Source organism: Acanthaster planci, linkage group LG06, assembly GCF_054643075.1.
Source record: "Acanthaster planci isolate LZ-2023a linkage group LG06, COTS_SCS, whole genome shotgun sequence".
Lineage (NCBI taxonomy): Eukaryota > Metazoa > Echinodermata > Asteroidea > Valvatida > Acanthasteridae > Acanthaster > Acanthaster planci.
The window spans coordinates 20,241,843-20,269,723 of NC_141782.1; the positions used below are offsets into that span (position 1 = coordinate 20,241,843).

The following is a 27,881-nucleotide window of genomic DNA, read 5'->3' on the forward strand; positions in this document are numbered from 1 at the left end:
ATGAGGTGTTTGGTCAGGAGAGAAGACTTCCTGTGTGCATTTTTCAGGCGCGAGATTTTGAACTGTTTTTAACCTCAAAAAGGACTCGGAGGCCCTACACAGCTGCAGCCATCTGAATCTTTTTTATTCAGTAATTTAATCAGTCTCTAAAACGCTTGCAAAGATGTCAAATGAAAATCAGGAAAACTCTGGCGAGGAAGAATTGCACAGCCCCATAACAAATATGCTTTTGACGCGACAAAACAGATTTGAAAGACTTGATTTAAATCGTGTTAATTCGAGGGTGAGTTCTCAACACCGAGCACCTTTGGGCAATATCACCTCAGTTAGCAATGTCATCAGTGAAAACAACAGCACTTACGGCCCTAAAACAGACAAACCAAGAACAGTAAGTACACGTATGCAACTGGGTTTTAAGAACTGCATCACTGCATACTTGATTGAATTAAACAAATTATTTTTTGGTCAAAGTGTCAGGCCGATAGGCCTAGGCTGCAGTAGGCCTATTTCAGGGATCTAGCAGTAGGCCTAGCATGCAGTCACTAGCAGTAGCACTGTCTTAGAAAGACAGGAGATCTAGGCAACGAGCCATGTTTGAAATGGGCTTACAGATTTCAGAGTTATGGCTATGAGTATAAATCATGTCACAATCTATGTCTGTTCATCATGTTCATAGCTGCCAGCATGTCCCCGTCATGCCGGTGTATTTCCGACTGGCAAAGACCTAGACCAGTCTCTAGACAACAGAGTAGACTAGTTCGACATCTGAAGGGAACAGTCATTTTTCTGGAAAGTAATCCCACATTTAGCATGTTTGGAAAGAGCTTCATGTCTGACTACCATCTTAGAGCTCATGCTGGACCATGAGATGACAGAAAATATCATTGTACTCCTAGGGGCCCTAGCTAGGTCTAACGTTATTTTTTAAAAATTGAATCTTTTCCCTCTTAGATTAGTATTTTTCTTCAGAAGATTGACACTTTTTGTAGTTTTGAAGTCCAGGAAGATAAATCATGTAAGTAGTGGCTAAGATATAAAAATCTCTTTCAGACATATTTTTAAAAAAAGAAAAAAAAGATCTGTTATCATTTTCTAACATACTCAGGCAGTGGGAACAAACTTATAGTTGCAATAGGCTCCGTATTTTGTTCAGCCAGATTCCACTCATGTATCTTTGTCCTCGATATTTTTCTTTTGAAAACTTACCATTTAACAGATTGTTATTGAGGGCAACATTGGCAGTGGAAAATCAACACTGCTCAAGTATTTTGACCAGAAGAAAGGGATTGAGGTCTTTCCGGAGCCCGTCCGCAAATGGCAGGATGTCCGCGGCACCAACATGCTGGACCTGCTGTACCAGGACCCCAGCCGTTGGAGCTTTGCGTTCCAGTCTTACGTCCAGTTCACCATGCTGCAGGTGCACCAGGCTCCGACCAGCCGGCGAGTCAAGATGATGGAGCGGTCCTTGCACAGCTGCAAGTACTGCTTCATCGAGAACCTGTATCAGACCCGAAGGCTGCAGAGGCCCGAGTACAACGTGCTGAGCGAGTGGTTTGATTGGCTGCAGACCACAAAGGATTTGCATATTGACCATATAGGTTAGCACAGCAGTGACACTTGGCCTTATCTCTTGATAATAGCGTCGTCAGTCCTGCCTGTTTCCACAGGTTTTTCTAGCCGCATGTTTGGCTGGTTCTATGGATAAGGATTTTTGGTCTTGGAACATAAAGTTTTTCGTTGAGTTAGATAAAACATAACAACTGAAACGTCACTTGTATAATTGCAAAAATATCCTTCCTGCAAACTTTCATCATGCTCATATTAACAAGAATACTATTGTTATCAAGGATTTTCAGAAAACTTCCAAAATTCTCTCAAAAGACTCCTCTCTTGGTTTGTCATTAATTGTTTTTGGGATAGGCTAAATACTGCCTTCCTAAATTCTTCATTTCCTTCAAAAACCTGGTAGATTCTGAAGGGTTGCGCTATTGACATGATGAATAAAAGCCACCAATTACATATAAATTGCTTAATACGCATGTAAGCAAATAAATCTCTCTTTTTTTCATTGCTCACTTTGTAAACTTGCACACTTTATTTACTTTTGTTTATCAAGTGTACCTTCGCAGCACCCCTGAGCAGTGTGAGAAGCGTATTATTGCACGCAGCCGTAAAGAGGAGTCTGGGATACCTCTAGACTATCTCAGAGAACTGCACCAGATGCATGAAGACTGGCTCTTCAGGAGGACGAAGTTTGAACTCCCAGCGCCAGTATTAGTAAGTTCACACTCGCTGCTTTCACAGAATTTCACTACGACATTTGGTGTTTTGCGTCATTTTTTGGTTACCATTAAGCATGGATTAAGCTCACATTAACTGATGAATCCTTTTTCTTCCGCAAGTTTCACCTTCATTACTCCTAGATGGGGGGGTTGCAGAGTACGTTCTGGTTTGAAATTTGCAGTTGAAGATTTTTTCCCCCTGAAAACTGGGAAGTCCCAAATTTTGGAAGCAGGACTTGACACAACCCTCTGCAGACATGTACACGTATTCACTTTCCATCATATTCCATCAACGTCCTACAGTTTCACTTTGATCTATTTCTCCACCTTATGCCTTTTTCATGGTCTTCTTGTTCCTACAATTTCATAACTTGAGTGGAACAGGTTTTCTTCAATTGTTGAACTGTTCTCGCCTATCACAAAGGTTCTTGACGCGACTAAACCCCTTGACGATATGGTAGAACAATTCACACTGCTAGAGGAGAAGCTTCATCTTCAAAATCTATGACGGAGTTATTTCTCGTAGGTATGTTTAATTTGTTTTTACCGAGTACCACTTACGACAATTGACTTTATAGAGATACTTTTACAGAATAGTGTAAATAGACCGAGAATGCTAGATTCACCAATTTAGATGGATCATTCTAAAAAAAGACTCCTTTACAGTGAAGGGAGAAATCAGAAGGGGGCGTTCTCCCCGAGGGCTGAGAGCTTTAGAAATCTCAGCCTCTTCAAAACGACAATACAGTCAAGACATTGCCTCTCACTAGGCCATGTTGATAATGCAGTGGGAGGGCTCAGGGTGTGTAATCTGTCCACCAGTCTCCTCGAGTTTCAAAATTGTGGGTCATACAGCCGTTTACGGAGAAATGATAAACCACCGTAGTGGGTCTCACAACTTACACAGGGTCTCCATTATGGGGTATCAAGAGTTTCCTTGTTTTATGCCTCGCATTGTTTTTTTACTTCTGTCAACAAAATATGCTGCATTGATTATGCATCAACAAAAATAGTGATCTAAGAGAGATTTCTCTGAGGCAGATTTATCAATTCTGAACAAGTGAGGGCGCTTTTGCTACGTAACGTAAATCCAGGAAGACATGGTTCAGGTTGCATATTTTCATGTTCAAATTGTGAACCCCAAATTTGCTATCTGGGAACATTTCTGTGAAAGGATTTTTACTGGATGATTGCCATATACTCACATAGCAATAAATTGCCAAAGAAAATGAAATCTGCCATAGCAGTGGTTAAAGAAATCTAGAAATTTTCTGTGCACAAATCAGTTCAACATTGAAATTCAGTGCCTTGGATGACATCATAGTTCTTTTCATGAATATGCAAACAGCATTAGCATAAAACAAAAAAAGCATCAAGATATGGGTTAAAATTGCAAAACAAATTTTAAAATAAGGTTAATTGAAACCCAAAAATCCAATTTCAAGGGTTTGTAGTAAAATTTATGAAAATATTTCTATTTCCTGGTTCCTTTAATGCTGCAGATTTCATACATTTTCGAATCTGACTTGGACATTTTGTTTTTCTTATAAGAATGTACCGTACACGCACATGACGTATGACACACTGGCAAATTATTTGACCGCATCTCACAGCATGTAGGTGAAATCAGATTTGAAAAAGAAAGCTTGTTTGCTTGACTGATTATTAAATCTCTTGACCACAAGGGCAAACACAGCATAAATTACTGGGTGAAAGTGAAATGTTCAACCAAAATAACGCAGTATGCCTTTACAGCCAGCGTATGTACAGAAATGAAGGTGTATCATTGTGTACGAACGTACTCACTACATGTACTGTACAAAAAATGTACATACTTTCAACAGTCAGGTTTTTTAACAATTTTAAACTGTATTTTTAATCCCTCTTTAAAGTCTCATCTCAGAATTTTAAAATTTTTTTAAAGTACCTTAACAAAAATTTCCGAATTGACTGTAATTTTTAAAATATTCTGTGTTAATTGCTGTGTTAACATGGGCGTAGTTTCTTTGAATTTACATGTATATTTACTGGTACATTCATAATTCTAATTTTCCACAAACCAAGCAGTGGCGATTTTGAGTACTTTTGTTGCCTAAGATAAACAAGCACAACTGACAGGTGTACCTTTAGCAGCATGTTTGTAAACCAGACATTTCGTACACACATGCATCTATAATGGTTACCTGCCCAATGGCACAGCTGGAGTTAAAATGGTATTTGTGCAAGAGACTATCCTTCCATCGCAGGTCAAACATCCATTTCCAAGAATGGTTTTGAATATTTCAATGTCCTGTCTGAAGTTTCAAGGTTACCGGTTCCAAATGGTAGGCTAGTTGTCAAATGTATCAATGGTCAAGTGTTTCGCAAAGCCCTGCAGGTAAGATTTATCACTCTCAGGTAAAAAGCAATGTCCCCTCAGGGGAGAGGGTATGTACACAGAAAGAATACTCCCCAATCAAGTCAATTTGTTAAATGTTTGAAGCATGCATTTAAATGCCATGTACAGTGGTGATCACGTCAACTTTCATTTCTGTTGATGTTTTGTCAGTGTTAATGACATTTTACACTTACGTAGCATAGTACACATTTCATTCCTATCGAGGAGAACATTACACTTGTATGTAAAACTGTAACGGAAAATTTTTACTCGTGTAGGTTTTTTAAAGCCACTCAAGGAGAAAACTATACAGACACTGGTAACTTTACCATTTATAATTAATTTTATTTACACAAAAATCAGGTCGATTTCATAATTTTGTGTGTATTCTATCTGCATTTTAACTGCATTTTAAAGATCACTTGGGACTATTCTAAATTTTTCTATTGATAAATACATGTACATATTTTAATCATTAGTTTACATTTTTAATCAACTAATATGTAAGTCAGTCTTCTGATGAGCCACTGTTTTGTTGTAGTGATTTTAGGTTTCGTATCTTCCACTGAAGAGAGATATCTCAAACAAATTTCTTCTGATGGCAAATAAACCAGTAAAGTACAATACATGTATTTTGGAAGCTTCTTTCATTTTGTTCAAATGTTTCGAAAATGCCATGCTAGGATTTGAAAGACTAACCGCCAATTATAACTCAAAACAGCAATGGTTCAAAGCATACATGACAGTGGTTTCATGGATTTGTAAAACAAACACTTAATGAAAAGGGTGTACATGGGGAAGAGGGGAAACATCCTCCATTTTGTTTTTCTGAATTAGGGATGGGCCATACACAAAGAACCGTTCCCCTGATGGTGGGAAACCAACGAGGGCAGTAAAAAAAAAGAAGTCAGGAGCTAATTCACAACTACTTGTACTGATTTAACCATAGGAGAAAGGCTGAACTGAGGCTATACACCGCAAGTATGTTAGTCTTGGCTCAAGACGTCAGTAATTGATAGCAATGGTTGCTTTTGTTTATACAACTTTTTTTCCTCTCGCATTGTGCTCGCTCTAACGTCTTGATTATTTGCATGAATAAGGACAAAGTCATTCTATGAAAATTAGTCCACTGGTGTGAACAAGCGACTGACGGGGGGAGAGGGCAACCTAGGTTCCCCCTTCTGTACTTCGTAACATGATGAGAATGTGCCATTTGTAAAGTGACTTTACACCCCACTGGTTTCGATCCCACTTATAAGAAAATGAGACATAAATAGGTACAAAGTCACGAGCAGCAAAATCATAAAAAGAACTTACACACCGGTTAATTTTCAATTAACAAACCGAGACTGCAAAAAAGCATAAAAGTGATTTCTAAGGCTATTTACAAGTTGTCGGGTGACAAGCTAGGACTAGCTTTCCAACGGGACAAAGTTGCTCAAGTTGTCTTAATAAACAGATCACTCTCTTGAGAATCTGACGTGAAAGTACCGTTTAATAGGAATAGAATTGAGTATAACAATAGCAATAATTGACCGTTCTTCTGAATGGCACAATCTTCCAGGGCTATGCAAGTTAGGAGGCCCAGGCTGCCAGCTCCCTCATATCCTCATCCTCTTGGTCTGCAACTTTGGCTGGAATGAAAGAAAAACAACTCACGATGAACAATGCTTCCAGCTTGTACAATTTTCAACAATAACCCAGTTGTAGCTATGTGAACATTTCTGCAGGCAACTTTTTATAAATTGCTTAGTACAATAGTTTTTCAAGATGTATTTCAAGATGTATTTTGTGTTGGGAGATGTTAAATTATATAATGGGTTTTGCCCTTACCCAACGTATATATTAATAAACAGTGTATGCTCAGTGCTTGTCCGAGAGCTTGCGAAAAAGTCACAAGCTTACTTGGGTGGGACTCGAACCCACGACCTCCTGCTTACTAGTGCAGATGTCTTAACCACTCGACCACCGAGCTTGCCGGGGTCGGCTAGCCGGTCCGAGTCAGGTGTAGCAGCGGCTATTTCAAGATGTATTTTTTTAACAATAGTTTTTCTCATCAACTGCACAGGATTACAGCCAGAGCCAAAATTGGTAAACATTTGCCATTTGGCACCTGTGCCATTCTCAATCTTTCTTGGCAAGGCAGCTGACATCTAACGTTACACAATAAATCAATGGCACATTCCCTAGCCAACGCCTTGTATTAAGTCCAAGTTAAGTAACAATGGCCAGGCTATAAAGTCTTCTAATCAGTATATAAAAATCGGTTATTTTGATTATTACAGATCACTTTTGTTTCATTTTCTTTCATGGCTGTCTTACCACAAAACCTTTCTGAATCCTTTGTGTTACCTGACCCCTGTTGTAAATTGGATCCCGCATTTCTAGAGAACAATTTCACTTGGAACCACCTTCCTTTGACACTCTGAACTGACGCTTTATCGTCATCATTCAGGTTGCAGTTAGGCAATTCCTACTGGCCTGTTTTAACAAAAATCACTGCACGGTGGGGCATTGGAACATTGCAAATTACGACGGTGCAGTGAGAAATATGGTATACGAGTACAGCTCAAGTGACTTTCATCATTTGAGGCGTTTGGCTGTGTTAGGAAGGTTGACTGACGCATCTTCCATGTTCTTTCAAATGAAACTTTTTGGCCATAAATAAACAATTTCATGTGTCTACAGTGCACAATGGAGCCGCATTAGCACCAAAGATCTAAACTTGGGGGACAAGAAGTCACGAAACCTAAGCTGAAATTCGAGACAATGCCAAGATTTAGCAAGATCCCCTGGCCGAAGGGAATACTGACCGGGTCTTTCTGTTGGCACGTCGGGCAGTTGGGGGGCAACGCTGGGCCCAACACTCAGAAGCTGTTCGTCCAGCTCCTCTTGCTCTAATTCCTCCAACTCCTTGAACAGTTCATCCTGTAAACAAAGTCAGAAAAAAAGTCAATATCATTCCTGGTAATGAAACCAAGGATTCTTCAGAAGTACCCTGGGCTTTATAAACCCGATGATCTTGAGAAACCTGGGGGATTAGAAAATAAAGAGATGCTTAGTTTTTTAGGTGGAAGAAAAACCCCCACGTTCATACACATATTTCTGGGACATCCGCGGAATCAGGTAGGCCTGAAAACCCAACCACATGCTGGCCCATGGCTGGATTCGAACCCGGTTCCGAGAGATGGAAGGTGAGGGATGTACCACTCAACCATATCTGTGTCTCTTAAAGGAACACTGGGCATTTTTGCACGGGAGTCGTCCTGAATCCTCTCAAAATCTTACATCATACAGCAAACCAACAGCACAATTTTGATATTTCAGTCAGGAGTAAGCAACCTCCATTTCAAGTCACAGAGGCCGACTGAGGGAGACGGGAACAGTAAACAGTTCTGTAGAATCTTCCAAACCCTCCTGGTAGATTTGGAAGGACTTGGGAGTGCAGGCTAAATAGGGAAACCTTGTAGCATGAGGCGTAAGTTCTCTCTTTTCTTATGGGACAGGGTGAACATTTATATCCACCGACAGTGGAAGGTGATCTCTGAGCTGCAACACCGCTCCATTTCTGTTGCCTCCTTCAAAATGAATTTGCTACTATAGTAATAAAACCTTAAATTGATTACATTTTAACAAGTCACCCACTACAGCCATTGCTTTGTTGTTCTCACAGTGACCACACAAAGCATACGTAAATTGCAATGATGTTCCGGATATAAAGCAGACCCTACATTAGGGCTGTGCCGAGTGTCTGAATATTTGACCGGTTATTGAATATTCAAATATTATTCGAATGCAAGATTCATGGCAAGGAAGGGAGAACTTCCTTTCGTTTTGAATGAGAAAAATTGCACTATGAAGGCTTGTTTCAAGTAGATGCAAATGAAAAGTGACAGAAATCTTATGATTCAAAATGTAAATTATTCATTAAACAAAAAAGGAATAGAAATTTTCAACAGGGCAAGAAGTATTATTCATGTCTTAAATCTTGCTAAATCGGGGCTGGAGTTACTCGTAGATGTGAGAAGCTATTACAGTGATTACAATGTACAATTGTGTGCGTTATTGCTACTGATTTTGTATATGGTTTGTTCATCAACAATCTGCTGGTGGTAAGACCGAATATATATTCATATATTCGACTGAACTGAAAGTCAAATATCCGAATAGTGAATTATTTGAATTGACTCAACCCTACTCAACATTGGGGGAAGAATAAAAAAGATTTAACTATCTTACATTTACAGACACATATTCATATTCATATATTCATATATTCGACTGAACTGAAAGTCAAATATCCGAATAGTGAATTATTTGAATTGACTCAACCCTACTCAACATTGGGGGAAGAATAAACAAGATTTAGCTATCTTACGTTTACAGACATAAATTTTACATAAGAGAAAACATACAGAAGTTGAGGAGTGGTATTTCTAAAGGAAAATGACTTTCAGGGGCGACACTATTTGAAAATGTTGAAAAATTAAGGAAACTACAAACTTCACAAGTAAAAGTCTCTTTTATCACATTAAAAACCGTACAAATCTTTCTCTAAGGGCAGAGGGAGGGCTGTTAGAGGCCAGGGTTGAAACTAGTCAAGGATGGGTTAACACAGTCCCCCTGAAACCTGAATCTCTATTCCCAACACACCTGAGATCTTTCTAAAGTTTATGAGGACTGTTCTGTCTGATATGCTCTGGGCTCACGAACCCTTGTGGGCTTACCTCGTCAACGTCTTGTCCGAAACCCATCTGGTTGGAGATAGCATCGGTGATTTCGTTGGCTACTTCCATCTGCTCCTGGATGTCTGACATCAAGTCGTCCACGTCCTCCACTCCCCTGCATAACACAAAGAATCAAGACGGAACACTGAGTCGGCTAATAGCAGAAGTAAAGACCCTTTCTTGATCACTTTTTGTAACATCTTCAAGAGTGTCAGGTTTGGATCATCGCTGAAGTTTTGATATGGCAACACCCAAACTTCCAAATCAAAGGTAAACAGAGAAACAAATGTTGGATTTTGCTGAGTGTTGTAGGATTTCCATGACGTCCACACACACCATATTTATAGGCAATTCCATGCAAATGTTATGTTGGGTTTCAAATTTTGTTTTTTACAGAAAATTGTGATGTTGGGCACTGTTGCGAAGGCAGTGATGTCGGAAAACGACCAACATAAACCGACAGCACGGCCCATCTTTACAATATATTTCATATACGACGACTTTTCATTTGCCAACTTCAGTGAGTTTTACTCCACAGTATATCCCAAAAAGGGAGACTGCAAAGGCATCAGTCTGTTACCATGGTAACGTTACCATGGTAACACATGGCTACCTGATCTTTGCAGACTCCAAATTTCTCAATAACGCAGTTGGCACAGCGAAAGAAGACATTAAGAATGGCAGGTTTAATACTATTGCGACACAATTTCACATGGTGTTCGGTGCATGTGACTGATTCTCAGAAGATTATTTCGTCCCTTTTGTCTCCATAGAAGGAAATTGCTTCAGGAAGCATTCTCTGTTGAGGAGCTTCAGGAAATGTGAGCTCTTGGCTTATGGATGTAGCTCTTACAACCCAACTATGGCAACAGTTGGCTGCACCCGAATTACTTGGCTGTGGTTTAAAATTACTCACAAGTTGTGGTACGGCCATTTCCCATAGAGTTGAGAGTAATTTCAACTTGCAGCCTAGCAATGTGGACACGGTCTGGGTCAGGTTCCACCAGATACAAATTGTCAACATATGCATGAAATAGCTGATGGACACTAGGCTAAATTCACCAGCTTTGAGACATTGTGGCTGATTGAACTTGTCACTATGTTTGGGCAGACCCCCCCCGTCCTGACTAGAGGCAAGGCAATAATGCTAATACAGCAGTTGAGAAAAATACCTCAAATGTCACAAGTCTTCAAGGTGTTTCTGAAACAAGTCAACTTTAGTTACTCATCTTTCATATTCTGTTCAGTTTCTAGCAGGTAAACTCCTAATTTTTCTGCAAAATTCTATTAAAAAATCAATGTCATCCCCCAAAATTTTACAGAAATACAAGATGGGGGACTGCTTCAAGCATGTAATTCTTCCATTCAACCAATCGCCCTGTCTACTGACCACAAAATGTTCTTTTAGCAGAGATGCTCAGTTGGAATTTCCCAACTAGGCCGTCGCCGTTGGGACTATCCCAACTACAGTCGGGACAATTACCATAGTTGGAACGGAAACAAAGCCATCCTTGCCAAGTGATGAACTCACATGTTTTGCTGTGCAGCTTTGAGGGCTTTTGCTGCAAATCCCATGGTATTGATGACCTCGGTGCTCGTGTTGGCATTCTCCAGTGCCTCTCTTTGGTATTCTATTGTGGACAGCGTGCCGTCGATCTGATCAAGTTGCTTCTCTAATCTCTTCTTCCTCTTCAAGGCCATTATGGCCGCTGCAGCACACAAATGATTGAAAACATAAATGGGTATAGTGCAAAGGTGTACACGCTGCTGCTTCACTTGGCCAATCATCGATGGTGTTCTGAATGATCCTACACAAGATTCTACTATCAAACCCCTTCCATAAATGAACAGGACAAGAAAAACTTGGGGAAACTGGGCAGTGAACAGATAGATAGACAGATGACTTAAAGATAAATGTTGAAATGTAGAGAAAAGTGAATTAAGCACTGTGCTTTGAATGAATCTTAAATGGGTGAATGGCCTCCTCAAGTTTTCTGTTCCTGACCTTTCACATGTATGGTCGGGAACGTGAAACACTACTTCTAGTACTTCTCGATTTGCACTCAACTCAAATTTTTCATACCAAAACTGAAATTAATTTTCGAATATTGAAACTATTTATACCATCATTTAAATGGTATCGCTTTGGAGAAGGAAAACACCTGTGGCATGCAGAGAAATAGACTGTCCTGCATTGGCCTGGGGCTAACAGAGTGACATTGTCAACGCCAATACTGTGTCCGAATCATATCTAGACCGGAAACAGGGCCCTTCCTCTCGTTTCTGTCCTCTTATGTCATGTTCGTTAGACTTGAGATATAGGAAATAGGAAAACCGCCTGGTTTTACAAGTACACAAAGGCCCTGTTTATGAGAACATGGTGGAGCAGAATTGAGAGGAAGGTAATGTTCAAGGTAGGTATACTCGGTTCCTATATTATTGTGGTAACTCCATTATCGCTGTATCGGAAATTTTAAATTTTGCATTGCCAAAGAGTTCCCAATATTTGCCCAGGTAATCAATAATTTATGGCTTGAGGAAAAGTTTTATTAAAACAAAGAGAAAAATTCTACGTGTTTCCGTAAGTTTTGATAATTTTTAATAAACGATATAACTTCTCCGAAATTTGCACATTCTCCTCGACCGTGTCCGTCATTACCTACCATCTATCTATTTAATGATTACTTCTAATGCCACCCTGCCCTTGGATATCCATTGCTGGGTTCTTATCAATTTCAAAGTGGCTAAAGGCGTCAAAAGACACATCTTAACTGCAATTTTTCAGGTTCAAAATAAGGGCTTCTGCGCTGAAAACATCGCATGCGGAAAGCGCGCCCCCCAATCTCCAATACAACAGACTTGCATCAATTGTACTTTTACCCTCCGCGCCCGCGGCAATTAGCGAATAATTACGTCAGTATTATTGTCACAATTTTTTTGCTTTTCTAATACAGTTTAAAGAATTTGTAACTGACATTTAGAATTTGTAACATAAATCTTGAATAACATAGTTCAGGCCTAACCCTAACAGCCCTGAATCCTTCAATTTTAATATGATTTTGCACACATCGTAGGGAGTTAGGGCTAATGTGATGGTTATAACTATCGCAGAATAAGAACTCAGAAAGAAGACATTTTGAACAATTGTTTCAGACATCGATAATAAAAAGAGTCCACCAAAAAATGAAATTTGCAATACCCGCATTATTCCTTCGGCAAAACACCAATTTAAGTAATAAGATGAATGTCAAAGTTGTTTCTATATTTAAGATTGGAGAAAACAAACACTTAAGATTGGAGTAAACAAGTTCTGGTGAAAAAAATGAAGTCACTGATTTCCATATTAATAAGTGGCACAGTGCAATGGTTCCTATCTCATTCTCTTGCGTTTGGCGTCTTTAAGGAGAAGACTAAGAAAATGGGGTCAATTACAAGCAAATTGTGGCATTATCACAGAATGAGGTTGTTTTGTTTCCTCTTAAACAAAATAATTCTTTTTATCTTTACTTATTCGTTAGCAAAATGCTTTAAAGACCATCATATTCTCGATACCGCGATAACAGAGACTCCAACCCCGCTTGCATATGGTGACCACACAGATTTTCAGAGCTATCGTAGAAGAAAATAAATTGAACCACAAACAAAATTTCATGAATCAAGTTAAAAAGTAAGAGTTAAACAACAGCAAGGACAGGATAATTCAGGAAGGTGAACGAGAAATCTTGTTTTTGATCTGCATATGTGATAACGATATAAGTAAAACGATTGTGGTTGCACCATGGATCAATCTCTTTCTTGAGTATGTGTCATTCTGAGAAGACTCAGAGAATAACTCACAAATGTGATAACTAACGCGATTATAGAATAACCCATTCTAGTACATGTACCTAGTCCAAATAACTGAGTGAAACAAACTAATGGAAGTAAAGCCTATGTAAGGTAGGCCTACCCTACAATCATGACAATCGCCCGACCATGACCAAATGTTAAAAAAGGCGATTTGTAGGGTTCAAGTTACTCGGACTAAGTAGGCCTAGGTATCCCACAACTCTGAGCAGGTGGGGTTCGACATCTACCCCCAGAAATGTGGGGTCCGACGTCCGCTCCTCCCACGAGAGGAGAGGAGCGGAAGGCTTACGGTCAACTTGGTCCGTAACCAACTCGGTCCGTGTCAACTCGGTCCTAAGTAAACTCGGTCCCAGGTCAACTCGGTCCAAGGTCAACTCGGTCCCAAGTCAACTCGGTCCCATTTAGGAATTGCAACCAAGAAGGCTACTTTTCAAGCACAAGCTTAGTGTAGATTGAAAATGTATGCCTCTTAGAATATTTTTGCTGTCGATTGAGTGTTGCATTTGCTGGCATGCTGTATGTTTCGTATGGAGCTGTGCTAGATCAGGCCTATGAGTGGCGCTCGACAGTCTCTGCTCCACTAATGATGTACCCACGCAGCATGGACTCTATTCACACTGTCACACAAATAAGAAAATAAATTGTTTGACAAATAATGGCACTCTCCCATTCCAAGACATTTCTTCTCTGTTGACTTTATTGGCTTATATTTAAGCTTCGATTTGTTTCTGCCTTAAATGCCCAATGTAGGAATTGTATGGTTAGATTTTTGGCATCTTGTCAGACTTGTGCAGTTGTGGGCGAAGTGACCCGACCTCATGATACCGCCCAATGAAATTATTAACAATCTCTGTTGACTTGGGACCGAGGTGACTTGGGACTGAGTTGACATGGAACCGACTTGACCTGGGACCGAGTTGACTTGGGACTGAGTTGGTTACGGACTGAGTTGACCGGTACCCGTGCCGACATGGGACCCCACAGTTCTGGTGATAGGGTAGTCTGACATCCATCCGCCCTGCTCCCAATCTAGCATGTCTACTGGTATAGACTGGAAATGTTGTCAGTTGCATCATGTAGGTAGAATGTGATTCTGCCTCCATGTGATTCTACCTCCATGGTCCGGTTGCATGTACAGTCTTGACACTGACAGTACTGTCAGGATACTAGTTGATTGAAATTTGGCATAGATTTGCATAACTTACCCCTTTTATTTCTTGTACCATTTTGTTTTGCTACTTGAAGTTCTTGCTTGATTTTCGTTTCCAAAAACGCTTGTTTCTTTTCCAGCAATTCTTCTGTTTGTCTCAGTTTCTGGATTGCGTCGCCAGTTGACGGGGCCTTTTGAGGTTGCTTCTTCTTTCCAAAAAGGAACGACATGGTTAGAAAATAATTTCCTGCTCACACCGGGGAGTTATAATATGTATTTTTCTTAATTTTTAAAAGTACAATTTCAACATCAACTCTCGATTAAATCATAGACCTTAAGTCAGTGACTGTGCAGTGTAAAAATAGCAAATGACTGAGTCTACAATAGTATCAGTGGTGAACGTCATTGCTAATGCACTACATTGAGATGGAGACCAGTTAATATAGCTTGGTTCCCCTAAAATGTTCGTTATCAAATCGTTTGAGCAGTCAAGGAGCCGTCGAATAGGAAGTTGGAACAATGCAAGCAACAGAGGGCGGCATATAACATCCATAGTAGGTGGCAGGCGCCTAAGTAGGCCAGTATAAACTGTCATAAAATACCCGAACTTCAACAAATCAGGAAAAATACCCACGCGTTTCTCAGGCCTTTGAGACGCACTTCAAATTAAAGCCCGGTTTATGGTTTTCATTTTCTTTTCAAATTTCCATTCATCAACCGATGACTTCTGAAGATATTTATTTCCACGGATGGTCACCCCTAAAATGAAGTCTTGAAGCCTCTCGGCTCGACATTTTGAAATATCGATGCCTACAAAAATCGGACCGTTTTTGCACTGGACACCGATTTCTTCTGATAAATTCCATCTCCATGCTCAGACACAAGCTGACATTCTATTTACCCGCCTAAACCTGTCTTTTCTACAAATCTTCATCGGCCACAAAATGCTCTATTTCGTAGAGAATTTGAGCGCATTGCAAATTGTGATTTAGCCCGTGCAAGCTTTTTTCCGTCGGCCTATTTACTGGCCTGAATCCTGGATGCGTGGGTGGTGGACTGGCTCAGGGGCGCGTAATTTTTTCCTAAGAAGGTTAGGAGGAATTATAATAAAATGGGCGTATCTTAACCGTCGCACATGCATTTCCCATCAAGGAAGGTTGGGGCAATTATCATAAATGGGGTATATATAAGACAATTGTCCTGTCCGACTTCCATGGTAGCTTAAAATAAAAGGGCGTTATCCTTAGAATCAAGCCGAAGATTCGAGTCTACATTGCAATTTTTTTTCTTGGTGGGGAATTCGTCGGTATGATTCTACCTCCATGGTAGGATGTTTTTATAATGGAAGAAAAAAACCTCGTTATTTACCTTAGTACTTAAGTTTCTAGGTGTCCACCCGATCAAGCTTGACGTTAATCACACCCGTATATAACTACCCCTAACGTTCCTAGGGAAAAATTACACGGGCGAGTACTTACTCCTTTCTAAAAGGCAGTACACCTACAAAATGAGCAAAAACATATACATATATAGATTCAAATCATCAATGTGTTTTATTTTGCTCTTAACTGTGATTTTTGAAACTGCCTGGTACCGTTGTTATTTTGTGTTTTATTTCATTTCCAGTGTTGAAATTTTATTTTGAATATTAATACTTCAAGTCAAGTTTGGATTATATAGCTGGCTGTTGTCATAGTGTAAACAAGTACACTAAAGCAACCCAGGCTAGCTTTGAACTGGTTATGTTTTTCTTTGATACTTTGTGATACTTTCTTGTTATACTTTGTTGTGGAAAGGTCGAATAAATAATATGCTTAAAGCCCCCCCCCCCTTGGCTGTAAACTAAACATTTTACTTCAAGCTCAATCTGCGTTAATGAAAGCATCATTGAAATTGGAGGATTTAGAAATGTAAAAGTCAGTTTGTCCTTGGCTTTGGCTAGATTTCCACAAGAACATAATGACATGCTTAATGTCCATTCAGAAATATGGCGATTCGGATGCTTTGCATACTGCGCCTTAGAAAAACAATGAAACTTGAGATGGTTGCCTCTCGTAATTCCTACCCTCCCTTGATACAGAATGACTTTTGGAATGCCTATCAGGGTTGTGACAACGACAACAGCAACTTAAAGAGTCCACTCTAAGGAAAACATGCTTTCTCTGATTTTTATCTGTTCAAATAAATTGGAAACATCCCAAGTCGTTTGTTTTCAGAGCTCAACAGTACCAAGCTAAAAAGGGCTTTTTTTTTTCCTGTTCATGCCATGCTTCCCTATTTATTTGAACAGATAAATTCAGAGAAAACATCTTTTCCTTAAAGTTGCTCTTTAAAGAGGCATTTTGATTAAAACTAAATATCTAATAATGTACACAACTCATGTTACAAACACACGGCATCCCACATCAGTTTTATTCCATTTTTTTTAATATCAAGCAAGAGATGTATCTCAGTTTCATGTATAGTTCACATTGTTTGTACATTATGTTTGTACATTTATAAATATACAGAATTACATTCGATATGCAGTATGTGGTATTTACAACTATTTATAGAAAAGTGCCATTTCGCTTGAATTTGATGAGAAAAACAAAACTTTGGCGAATCACTACCCACCACCAAAAACTCTTTAAACCCGTGTGGAGCAAGTTTTTGAATTGTGATTTCTGGGGGGCGGGTCCGAGGGTTTACAAAGCTGTGCTACAGGTACCACGAGCCTTGGCCAACATTTGAAGCAAGATATGGGACGGAGAGAACCCCCCCCCACCTTTGTGTTGGTCATTGTTTGATCGGAATCTCAGGAATTCCTTACAGACTTCTAGGGGGATGTGTTAGGTAACAATAGTCTACAGTGTGTATAGGGATAGGACAGGTAAGGGGGGTACCCTCCGTCCCACATTCTGCCTGGTATATTGCCCAAAAGCTCCATTCTATCTCAGTCTAGTACGGTGAAAATGCTTCCATAATAAACAAACACTGCCAACTAATCTGTGTTGAAATGCTGCTTCAACAGAAGTGTTGTCTGGCCTCTGAGTTTTGGGAACAATGTGGTCTAAAGGTCCTTAAATGTGTTCCTCCATGGTACTGGAATGAAGTGGTGGGGTCAACATGGTACATACGCATGGTTACACTTCAGTGACAAGCTAAAAATAGGTCTGTGATCATAAACAGCATCACTAAACACGAAGTGTAGTTTTAAAAAGTATGAGGTGGATAGAAGAAAAGCATCAGACATTTCTCAAACAAAAAAAGAAAAGGAAACTTTTTTCTGCATAAAACAAATTCTTGAAATGCATGCGGAAGAAGTGTCTCCGTTCTTACATTAATGAGGATTACATACCTCCTTCCCATCCCAAACAATAAAATAATGTTCAAAAGAATTTCCTTTTAAAACAGCACTTTTACGGCCTAAGCAGATGTTATTACATATGTATGATATGAATACAAAGAACACTACTGGTGATAAAAATGGATAGAAAATCAGGACTGACAATGGTGCAGTACAAATTACCACAGGTATATAAACACGATTGCAATTTGTCGCTTTGACACTTTCTGGAAGCACATACCAACCCATGGCAATAAAAAAAACCTTTCTATTGTCCAGGGTTACAACAATGTAAGACAAACCGGCAAGGTCCCGTTAAATCCTAACCTTGAATCCTCTAAAAACCAATTCCAAAGGCAAACTCTCTGCACTGGGACTTTCGAGGGCCATCAAGTGATTCATCAGGTAACAATGATGGGCTGAACATTTCCTAGTCCTACAAATTCTTACCACACCTTCCAGTGGGGTACCAGAGGGGAGCGTTTTATGAGCTGGCACGCTTTCAAAAATTTAAAAAACTGAAACTGCAAAACCACATCAGTGGAGTAGAGAAACAAATTCCCACTTCAGCTAAAGATATTTTCTTGAAAAACTGACGTAAAAGCGTATCTTGTTTTGCGAAGAATTTGCTAACAAATTGAATGCTATAAGTTCTTAATATTTTCTCTAATGGTGCACGCTCGTGTTACACAAAGAACAGTACAGGTGACTGATTTCAGATGATTTCCGAGAGGATAAGGAAATTTTGAAAATATTTGAAATTTGAATTCCAAAAATGTGATTTGCTCTGCAAGACAGTTCCATTACATTCAAATATACTTGGTTACCTTTAAGTTGGCTGCAAAATTGCTTTGCGTGTTTTAACTTATGTGCACTTGATTTCTGAGATTGAAACCTGCAGGAAAATGAACATGGCTTAGTACCACACCATACTGTCTGTGACACATTATACAAATGCATTGGTGTGTAAGAAGAGGCATTGGGTGGTGTTCATTCCAGGAAAAAGGGCTCTTTGTGGAAAAAAAAATTCAGGGTGAGGAGGAGGGTGCTGAGTGGGCTAGCAGTGCATTGCCATTTTGAATAAAAAGAAAACATACATCAGTTTTCAAGTTGAGAGCGAGCTTCATATCTTGCCAAAAGTTAAATAATCTCAAGATGGTAGGGCATGTGCAAGTTCATTTAAAAGGAAGAATTCATTTACTTTGGTACTTATCTGGTGTTTAAAATAACAGAGTGGTAAAGGTATTTTATCAACTACTACGCAATAACTGCGGTGGTACTGTGCTCAAACGCGCATTTCTCAGCTTCACGCACATTTACATTTGGCAAATCACATCACCCTACTGGGTGAAGGTGCATGTAACATGCCCATACCACCTGTCCACGAGCCTTGCCCAACCGCAGAAATGGCTTCTAATTCTGGTCGTCGAATTACACAATACAACCCAAGGGACCCAAGTAAACATATTTCATTCTTGGCCACTCCAACGGTTTAACACAATAACTTCCTCCTGTTATTCAACCCGCATTATACATGTACCTTTCTACGTTTTAATTCGACTTTTATATACAGGACACAAAACGAGAGGACTGCAAGGCAAAAGAAACATACAGGATGCAAACTTGATCTTCATATATACCTCCTTCCCCAAAAATATACGGTTGTTCTCTTCAAAACCATGAAGGAAAAAAAACTAAAGTGTCCATTGCTTTTAATCAAAGGTCAGTGATTTTGTAAAATTTTTATGTAGGTCATAAGGAAGAACGGTATTTTACTTTTAACCACTTCCTGCCGGGGGGGGGGATTTCTCTTGACCGGGATGAGATGGCGGGACCTTTTCAAGATTTTCCATTTTCAAAATTCTTCAAAAATTCATGTGTTCATTTACTGGATGTTTTCACCCACATGAACGACTGTCTGGTGGCTACTCTAATCTGACAGGCAACCTTCATTGACGCCCGGGTATTCAACCCAGGCCTGCAGCCCTGTAAAAGAGAGCCCAGAATTGTGAGGTGTTGTATAATTTCCTTTGTTCCGGTGAATGCCAGTAGCGTCTTTTCATACACATCTGGATTAGCTAGCAGTGGCACTGTATCGCTCATCAATGGGGCCCTGGAGCACTTTTGTCCAGGGTGCTAATCCGCGGACACGCTATGCCCAAAACAGTGGTATACTGTTTCAAAACAGTGCTGGATTACCTTCGAAAAATGGAAGTAGAAAATGATGGCAATTCCCAGCAGCAGGTCCTTTGTTCAGAGTACAGTCTTTTGTTATACTGACCAGCTCTTTTGTCTGAAACTAGGCACCCCAGCTCTGCGTATAAACACACGGTGCCCGAAACCGGGCTTCCTGGCAGGAAGTGATTAACAACTCAATTATCCAATGTGTTCAAATTTTGATACTGAAAATGGCATCTGGAACCCCCAAAATTGAAACCTAGAAGTCACAGCACAGATAGTTATGGCATCAGAAATCATGTGGCAGGTACCTGACTGGTCTGGCACCTTCATTCAAATTCCTTGGCGAAACCTTGCAGAGAAAACACAAGGACATCCTGGGAGGCCACACTCGAGGGCGAGGCTGTTCTGTTAGTTCACCGCGGCCAGGTTGGGATCCTGGGGAAACAGTGATGTGAAGAACGTGGACAGGAAGACCCAGGCGACTGTCAGGACTCCTGGTCTGGGGGGCTCCAGGGGAGCTGTAGCTGTCTCGGCGGAATCAGAGTCCGTTTCCTGCTCCTCCTGAGACTCTCCACTGGCGTCCTGCTCCAAATTCTCATCCTGCTGCAATGGTTGTAGACAGAAAGAAAGGTTACACCTTTGATACGAATAGTCTGGCTGGTGCTCTTTCTTCATTTTCAATTTCTGTGGTAAAATATGCAACCCTCACTTCTCTCTTTTAATGATTTGAATGACTTTGTTCTGTCCTACCGTTCTTCCTGCAGGGCAGGCAACTTACCCAAGATCTTTCATAGATACTACTCTCTATGGCATAAGAACGCCTTGTCAATCCTCAGCCCCTAAGGGACCTTGCATGGTCAGATGTTTCACTGGAAAAACACTTTTCAGCCCCCCTTCCATTGTGAACCAGAGACTGTGAGTTTAATAAGAGCTTGCATCTTAATTCTACCTGTACCTGATTGCTGTTGTCTTGTTCCCCGTCTTCTTGTTGTTCATTCCTATTCTCCAATCTCTCCCTTGCGATGGGGGCCCGATGCAGCCGGAACCAACGTTTTTGATACCTGTATCAAAAAAGGAGAAAGTTCTTTGACTCCTAACTGAATACAGATCTTTGGAATGTTGTCAAGTTTATCAGTGATTCAATCATTTTCAACAGTGCCCGGTGGAACAAAGAGATGTGAAGACATTTAGGCATGAACAAACACAACATTACAGACTAAAAAAGCAGCAATTAATCCAAATGTTTCACAGATGCCACAAAGTTTACAGTGGAATCCAACCTAAGTGACAAATAGCAATTATTGAGCTGTCTCTTCCTCAATCTAGAAAAATCAGCCTGAAAACTCCCGGTTAATTGTGATTGATCGGGAGAGCTTAGGTTCAACAGATTCCTGACTCACAGATGAACAAAATTTCAGAACCACTGAAAATGACTGTTATGTCCTAGGTGGGGCAAAGGACATTCCTTCACAAAATCATTACTTCAGACTTCAGAGTCACCAAATGCCAGATTGACGAAGCATCTATGAAGCCATTTGTTGCCTAGAACTCACAGGTACATGAAGATCATGAAGCCCACCACCATCAGGAAGCGGCTGGGGGAGGAGTAGAAGTAGACCAGGCTGAGCATGACGCCAAAGCGGCAGAAGGTGTAGATCCAGTCCAGCCAGTCCCGGTTGACGTTGTCCTCGTCATCGTCCTCCACCGCGGGGCCCAGCCCGGCATTCATACGTACGTTCTGGTCCGGTCCTGCCGCCGCCGCTGCTGCCGCTCCAACGTTGGGAGCAACCACTGGCGGATTAATGACCCCCGGTTGGTCGGGCACTTGGGGCTGGGGTACCACCACAGGGGCGGGGGCTGCTGGCAGGTTTGCGTTGAGGCCGGCACCGCCTGCTTGGAACTGATTAGAGCTGCAAGATGATGACATACATGTACTTGATTACTTTCAGTATTTTTCTCCTTATTATTTCTCTCCTTGTTAGAAAACTTAAGTCTTCAAAAGACATTTTTCCAGGAATCTTGTCATGATAAGAACACCAAGAACATGTATAAAACCACACAGCATTAAGTACACTCTATTTGATCAGTTGGCATTCACAAATCTGAATACTAGCAGATAACAACTTGTTATGTTCACAGCGAGGCACTTTATTTCACAGAATTGCACCACACACAGGTAAATGTAACGCAAACGTTCAATGTAAATTGCGGCAGGAGAATGAATAGCAAACTACCTTGAAGACAGCATGGTCGAGTTAGATTGTGGTACCAACATTTCTACTGTTATTCTGTTATCACTTGCCAATGTATTACATAAATGCGTTCAACTAACTGTCCCAGAGGTGATAGGAGTGTTGGGTCTAAAGCTTAGCTGACCTTTAAAAAAGACAGGACACTACACCAAGTTATGCGGCAGGATGGAGTTAAATTATAACTGTACTTGTCCATACTTCATGTATGTGTCTAAATCTGTACTCACTACTGCAGGTACTGAGCCATCTGCTGTGCATACATGTGTTGCATCCACATGGCCTGCTGTTGTTGATTAGCCGCCATGTACCCTTGTTGGTTGGCTCTCTGCACATATTGCATTGGATAGTTCCCATAACTGAGCAAGGAGAGCCAAAAGTATCACTATGAGTCACCGATTCATGATCAAAAGCACTTCATATGTTTTAGCTCGGTGGATGCTACATGTCAATACCATCATTACTGTGAAAATGGCAGGTATGTGAAGTGTATGAAATTACTATAAATTTTGTTTATGAATGAACAAAGCATGTGGCCAAATAACCTATGATAACAAAACAAATGCTTGATGGCATTTATTCAAATGAAGTGGTTGAACCTGCGTCTGAATCACCCCCCCCCCCAAAAAAAAACCCCACAACAATGTCAAATGATTGACAAATCTTGCAACTATTCACTAAACATTCCCCAACAGGTCTCCTTCAATGGCAGAAAGCACTTGGGTTTTGCTCGGAGAGACTGTATCACAGAACAGTGGGCTTCATACACGAGTTACAACAATGCTTACCACCATTGGCGGGGGCCAATGCACATAACCAATGAAAGCACCGAGATGGTCAATGGATTCATCTAGAGTACTCATGCTGATTTCAACATCATGGCAACTCAATTCTTAAAAAGAGTCAAAGATGACAAACCTGTACGGATAGAAGTTGGAGAAGGAAGGTGTACTGACAGTCCTGTGCCTGAGGCCACCGGCAGAGGCCGGTGGCGAAGGTTCAATCGGTGTGCTCTGTCTCCTCTGAATGGTTGCTGGGGTGGTCGTTCCCCCGTCTGTTCCAGAGCTTCCCGTGGAGTTGCCTTGGACTGACGACGATGATGGCACCTGGTCTGCCATGGGTGACGGGCTGGATTTGGGTTTGTAGGGCTGGAGGAGTTCTTCCGGAGAGGGCGAACAGACGAGATGAACGGTGTGGTGCTGGAGGGACTTGTCATCCTGACGAAAAAGTGGGAGGGGGGGGGAATTAATTAACAGGCCGTTTGGTGAGCTAAGATTTCATGAATGAGATAAAATCTGAAAAAGCAAATGAACGTGGAGACAAAATCTCTGGCCATTTTAGAAATGTTTTGTCGAGTGGGTCGCATGAGCACTGATTGAAAATCCACTTTCCTACACTTACAATATCTGCTGAAGCTTTACATGTATGTAGCAATTGCTGAATGGTATAAACAGAATTCAAAATAACCTGAGGTTAATAAACAATTTTATCCACTTTGTGGATAAAAGAACTTGTATCATTACATAACAATTCAGAACAACGAACCACTTCCAACAAAAAAAAATTTATGCCAGTGCCATATGTGTTTGAATCCATTCTTGCATCAAATGCCATTATATACTAGTAAAATTTTAATGACATGTAATCAAATATACGCTCAATACAAGGCAAAGAAAATAAACAGAAACAAGTTAAAGAACTTGTACATTTCCATTTAAACATGTATGTGGTTCATACTTACCAGTCTTAAAACATCTTTCAGTAGCAAGTTATCTTTTAACAGCTTGCCAGAATAAATGATTCTCTGATTCTTCTCATTCTAAAAATAGATTCAGGAAAAAATGCATGATGAGATAGGGAGACCTATATGAATTACAAAGAAAACTGCCAACAAATTATTTTCAAGACCGAAAGTCAAAGCATACAGATATGTAATGCATCAAGGAAATTGCGTCAAGCCTGCTTTCACTTCTGTTGCAATTTTTACCACAAAGCTTCTGTGTTAATGGACTTCAGTGAAAGAAACATCACAGTTTCAAATTTTCATTTGATAAAAGTTAGGTTCATACAAGTAACATCTTAACCCTAACCCTCCAGGATAGTTTGGCTAGAAGCCCTGCCAGACACACCAGTCTGCATCATGTGTCAAAGTTTAACAAGATCCCACGGTCAACTCTTATCAAGGCCAAATAGCCTGAGAGTCTGTGGATGCCAGACACCACAAGATCCGACAGTAGCATTGTTCAATGGGACTAGCTCCAATTGTCTCAACATGGCCAGTTTGTTTGGCTGCTGTTGATTGCCCAGTGCATCAAAGTGCATCAGACTTATTCACCTGATGCACTGTGCTGCATCTGGCAGAATCAGGGTCAAGTCAACCACATTTCCATCACATTTAAGCTAAATAACAAGAGCCATATTCTAATACAAGGCATCTAGAGTCTAAACAAATTCTAACAATCTGGAATATTCCAATTTCATAACTCTACACAACCAAAGAGTTGAAGTAATTGTGAGAGAAAAAAAGATTTTGTTAGAAATGGGGAAAAAAAACAATTTACTCACTGGTTTACTAGGATATACTTTTGCGAGGTGGTTTTTTAGTTTCTGCACGCTCCAATCGAGGAAGCACTCAACAGTCTGGTCCCCCAACTTCTGGTTAGGTGCTTTGATTAATAATGTGACAGGCATCCCTGTTAACTGCTCCATCTTGACGTATGTAGGAAGATCAGTCTGGTCTCAGACTCTCAATATTTTTCAAAATGAGTTGCTTGTACTGTTTAACACCGGTTACTTGTGATGCCCATCAACATTAGCTGTGACTCCTGTTTAAAAGGAGGCGAAAAAAAATATTCATTAAGAGCGAGGCCAAATGCAAATTCAATTTTACAACTGTTGCATAATTCAGCAATCAAATTCATATTAAAAACACACTGAAACTCCTGAGGACTTGACTGTTATGTGTAACTGACAATATAATTGTCTGTGAAGATACTTAGAATATTTGGCTGTCTGGGGGGACAAATCCACCTGTTTTAATTCCTTTAATGTACACTGTAAAAGGAAACACAACATTTGTGACTTCTAAATCCTTACTCATATCATATCAATATAAGACATGTTTGCGTATTGGTTTTACATGTGTTTGCAGACTGGTACCTCAAAGTATTTGGCAAGTTGCTGAAGTACTGTAAACTCATGAAGGGGAAGGGGAACCAAACTGTTCATTCTAACAGTCTGTTCTTTTAACCCTGACCGTCTAGGCCCTTTTCAGAGGATACACCCCAAATCCTTCAAAATCCTTCAACTGCCTCCAAGAAAAAATTGGATACAGCTTCACTCCTCTGATAGTTCACAAATATGTTCTGTGGAAGGGCACCCACTGCCTCAATCCTTCCAAATCATGGGGCAATTCCTCTCATTATGTTGAGGCAGAGTGTATATGTGGTATCGTGGAACAGTAAGGAGGATTTGTATTTGTGGGCATGAATTTATGCATGAATAAATTCATGAACAACACAAGGTCTAACCAACAACCTTGAGACAATGCATCCTCTGCCACAAGCAATGTAATTTTGCCATGCTGCATCAATCCTCCAAAATCCTTCAAAACTGCCCAGAGGATTTTGAAGGATTTCGGATCCGGATTGGTAGGGTTGATCGAGAATAAATAGGTATTAGTAAATGAATGGCAGTGATGAAACGCAAAATAGAGACCAATATTTGGGGGATTGCGTATTTAGGGACCCTATAATTCCTATAGAAGAAGGTTCGTGTTGGGCAGGGATTGTATACTGAGGGACCCTCCAGATTTTGTCATTTTAATCTTGCAAACCTGGTAAGTCCACCCCAAAAACACAGGCATCATTCACTTTATTGCGATGATCCTATTTTTTGGAATTTCAAATTGTAAATCATGAAAGAAACTACATTGGGAAAGTGACTAGGTGTCTATCAATGATTACAAAGATGAACAGTAGCTCAGTTGGTAGAGCATTGGTATGGTGCTCAAGAGGTCGCAGGTTCCAATCCCACCCGAGTCAATTTCTTTGTTCATCTTCTTTGCATAATTGTAATCACTTTATACTGGGGGCCTAATAAACGTCACAAACCATGAAGCCTACACCTGAAGATTGATGAACGTCCATTCAAATTTTTAAAGAAAGATAAAACAAAAATCTCTACTCAATTACGGTAAGAAAGAAAATTGCGTACCAAGCCAAATGACCCAGAAAATTAGTCTAGGAAGGGTTATGCTATGTTGTAGCATGGATGGTTGTAGCATTGTAGCTACACCAACGCCCAAACGCGTACAAACGTGTACAATCCAATACTAATTCTTCTCGTTCAACTCCCAAACTTACATAACTTACTCCTCCCGTAGTCCGCAGTGTACATAATTTCGGTGAATATATGCCACTGGAGTTGCAGCTGCGGTCTTCAGAGGTCCACCTCGGAGATGGGCAGGCAGTACTGCGTTCAAAATGCAGGTATTAATGATGTAACTTTTGTACCAGGAACAGAATATCGTGGCGCTAGCACACTCGTCAATAAAAACACAGGCGACAGTGTATGTGACGTCATCTTAAAGTCAGGTGACCAGTTCGCTGATATGGCGAGCTGTGATTGGTGAAATCACTTACACATGATTTGCATAAGCTTGGAAAAGGAAAACTGCAAAACCTTATACAGTGCATATATGAAGGCAAAACCAGTATGTAAAGGCAACGAATAAATGAAAACAAGTTGATTTTCATTTCACGCCACTTTTCTTTCCATATCAAAACAAAAATACGAGTGGTTCCATTGAAATCTCAAACAAGGATACAGTTATTAAGGGAAAATAAACACTTCGATAGCTTGAATAGAACTTTCTACAACACCTAAATCATACAATTATATTAAAAAGCTCTGTATATTCATAAGATATAAAAATCAGAAATGTTATACAAATATTGAGTGGAGTTCGGAGTGGAATGGCAGGAATATTATTGCAAGGTAAAATCTGGACTTTTTAATACATGCAGATTATTCTTACTTTAATTTTCAAAAAAAATTTAAATGATTTGAAATCATACAAAATATAAAAGTTCGTTAAATTTACGGCTGCGCCACTCGTGCATGTGGTCTCCGGTCCGACAAGCTGCTTTGCAGTTACTCTAAACACAGCCGCGAAGGCCTTGACGAAAGGCTATTCATGGAGGGAGTTTGAGCCTGTACTTTTGGGCGTTTCAATTGTTAGAACTAAACGGTGGGTCCTGCGTTTGTGGACATGGAAAATTAGCACACAATAGCTGCACGCTAGTACTGCACACTTCCATTTTGGTTCCGAAGTCTGTAGTACCGGTAGTTGGTACTCTCAGTAGAGCCTACACATTGATCACCATATTCTCAACGATCTCTCTTTACAGTTAACGGACTCGGAGATCAGTTGCCTACAGAAATCATGCTTTCGGGGAGCACCGTGCCCCCTCAGCTTTTCAAGCGCCCTCGGTGACTAAAATGATTCTACACATCACAGGTTACACATCACGCGACCAGCTGCTGCTCACTAGCCCCAAGCTGAGTTAGCTATTATTAATTCCAAACTCTCAAATATTCTCAGTTCACAGATAATTTGATTTTGAAAATTTAATAATCACACGTAATTACATGTGCATTCCAGAGGTCGGGGTGATATCGCAGATTCTTGATTTTTCTCCCTGATTGGTTAATTGGTGGCTATTCCATATTTCACA

The 27,881-nt window shown here is 40.3% G+C and overlaps 3 protein-coding genes across 4 annotated transcripts; 1 reads left to right on the forward strand and 2 right to left on the reverse strand.

The window, feature by feature from the left end:
- The first annotated feature begins 12 nt into the window (after nucleotides 1–12).
- On the forward strand, nucleotides 13–5,291 carry LOC110981354 (deoxynucleoside kinase-like). The gene is made up of 4 exons (XM_022238867.2): nucleotides 13–388; nucleotides 1,217–1,598; nucleotides 2,117–2,277; nucleotides 2,707–5,291. Exons 1-4 carry the CDS (start codon nucleotides 164–166, stop codon nucleotides 2,788–2,790), a joined length of 852 nt encoding a protein of 283 aa, XP_022094559.2. The 5' UTR covers nucleotides 13–163; the 3' UTR covers nucleotides 2,791–5,291.
- Nucleotides 4,980–14,763, reverse strand: LOC110981348 (charged multivesicular body protein 4b-like). The gene is made up of 5 exons (XM_022238860.2): nucleotides 14,441–14,763; nucleotides 10,918–11,095; nucleotides 9,387–9,501; nucleotides 7,473–7,587; nucleotides 4,980–6,293 (listed from the first exon to the last, which is right to left on the reverse strand). Exons 1-5 carry the CDS (start codon nucleotides 14,613–14,615, stop codon nucleotides 6,235–6,237), a joined length of 642 nt encoding a protein of 213 aa, XP_022094552.1. The 5' UTR covers nucleotides 14,616–14,763; the 3' UTR covers nucleotides 4,980–6,234.
- A 2,031-nt stretch (nucleotides 14,764–16,794) lies between these two features.
- herpud2 (HERPUD family member 2) lies at nucleotides 16,795–26,714 on the reverse strand. 2 transcript variants are annotated; one of them, XM_087138361.1, is made up of 8 exons: nucleotides 26,517–26,714; nucleotides 24,709–24,968; nucleotides 23,885–23,962; nucleotides 23,062–23,360; nucleotides 22,374–22,502; nucleotides 21,448–21,804; nucleotides 20,844–20,955; nucleotides 16,795–20,497 (listed from the first exon to the last, which is right to left on the reverse strand). In XM_087138361.1, exons 2-8 carry the CDS (start codon nucleotides 24,850–24,852, stop codon nucleotides 20,303–20,305), a joined length of 1,314 nt encoding a protein of 437 aa, XP_086994487.1. In that variant the 5' UTR covers nucleotides 24,853–24,968; nucleotides 26,517–26,714; the 3' UTR covers nucleotides 16,795–20,302. The 2 variants fall into 2 exon arrangements, with proteins under 2 accessions (XP_086994487.1, XP_086994486.1); XM_087138360.1 differs by having other exon boundaries at nucleotides 26,508–26,714.
- Nucleotides 26,715–27,881: the final 1,167 nt, after the last annotated feature.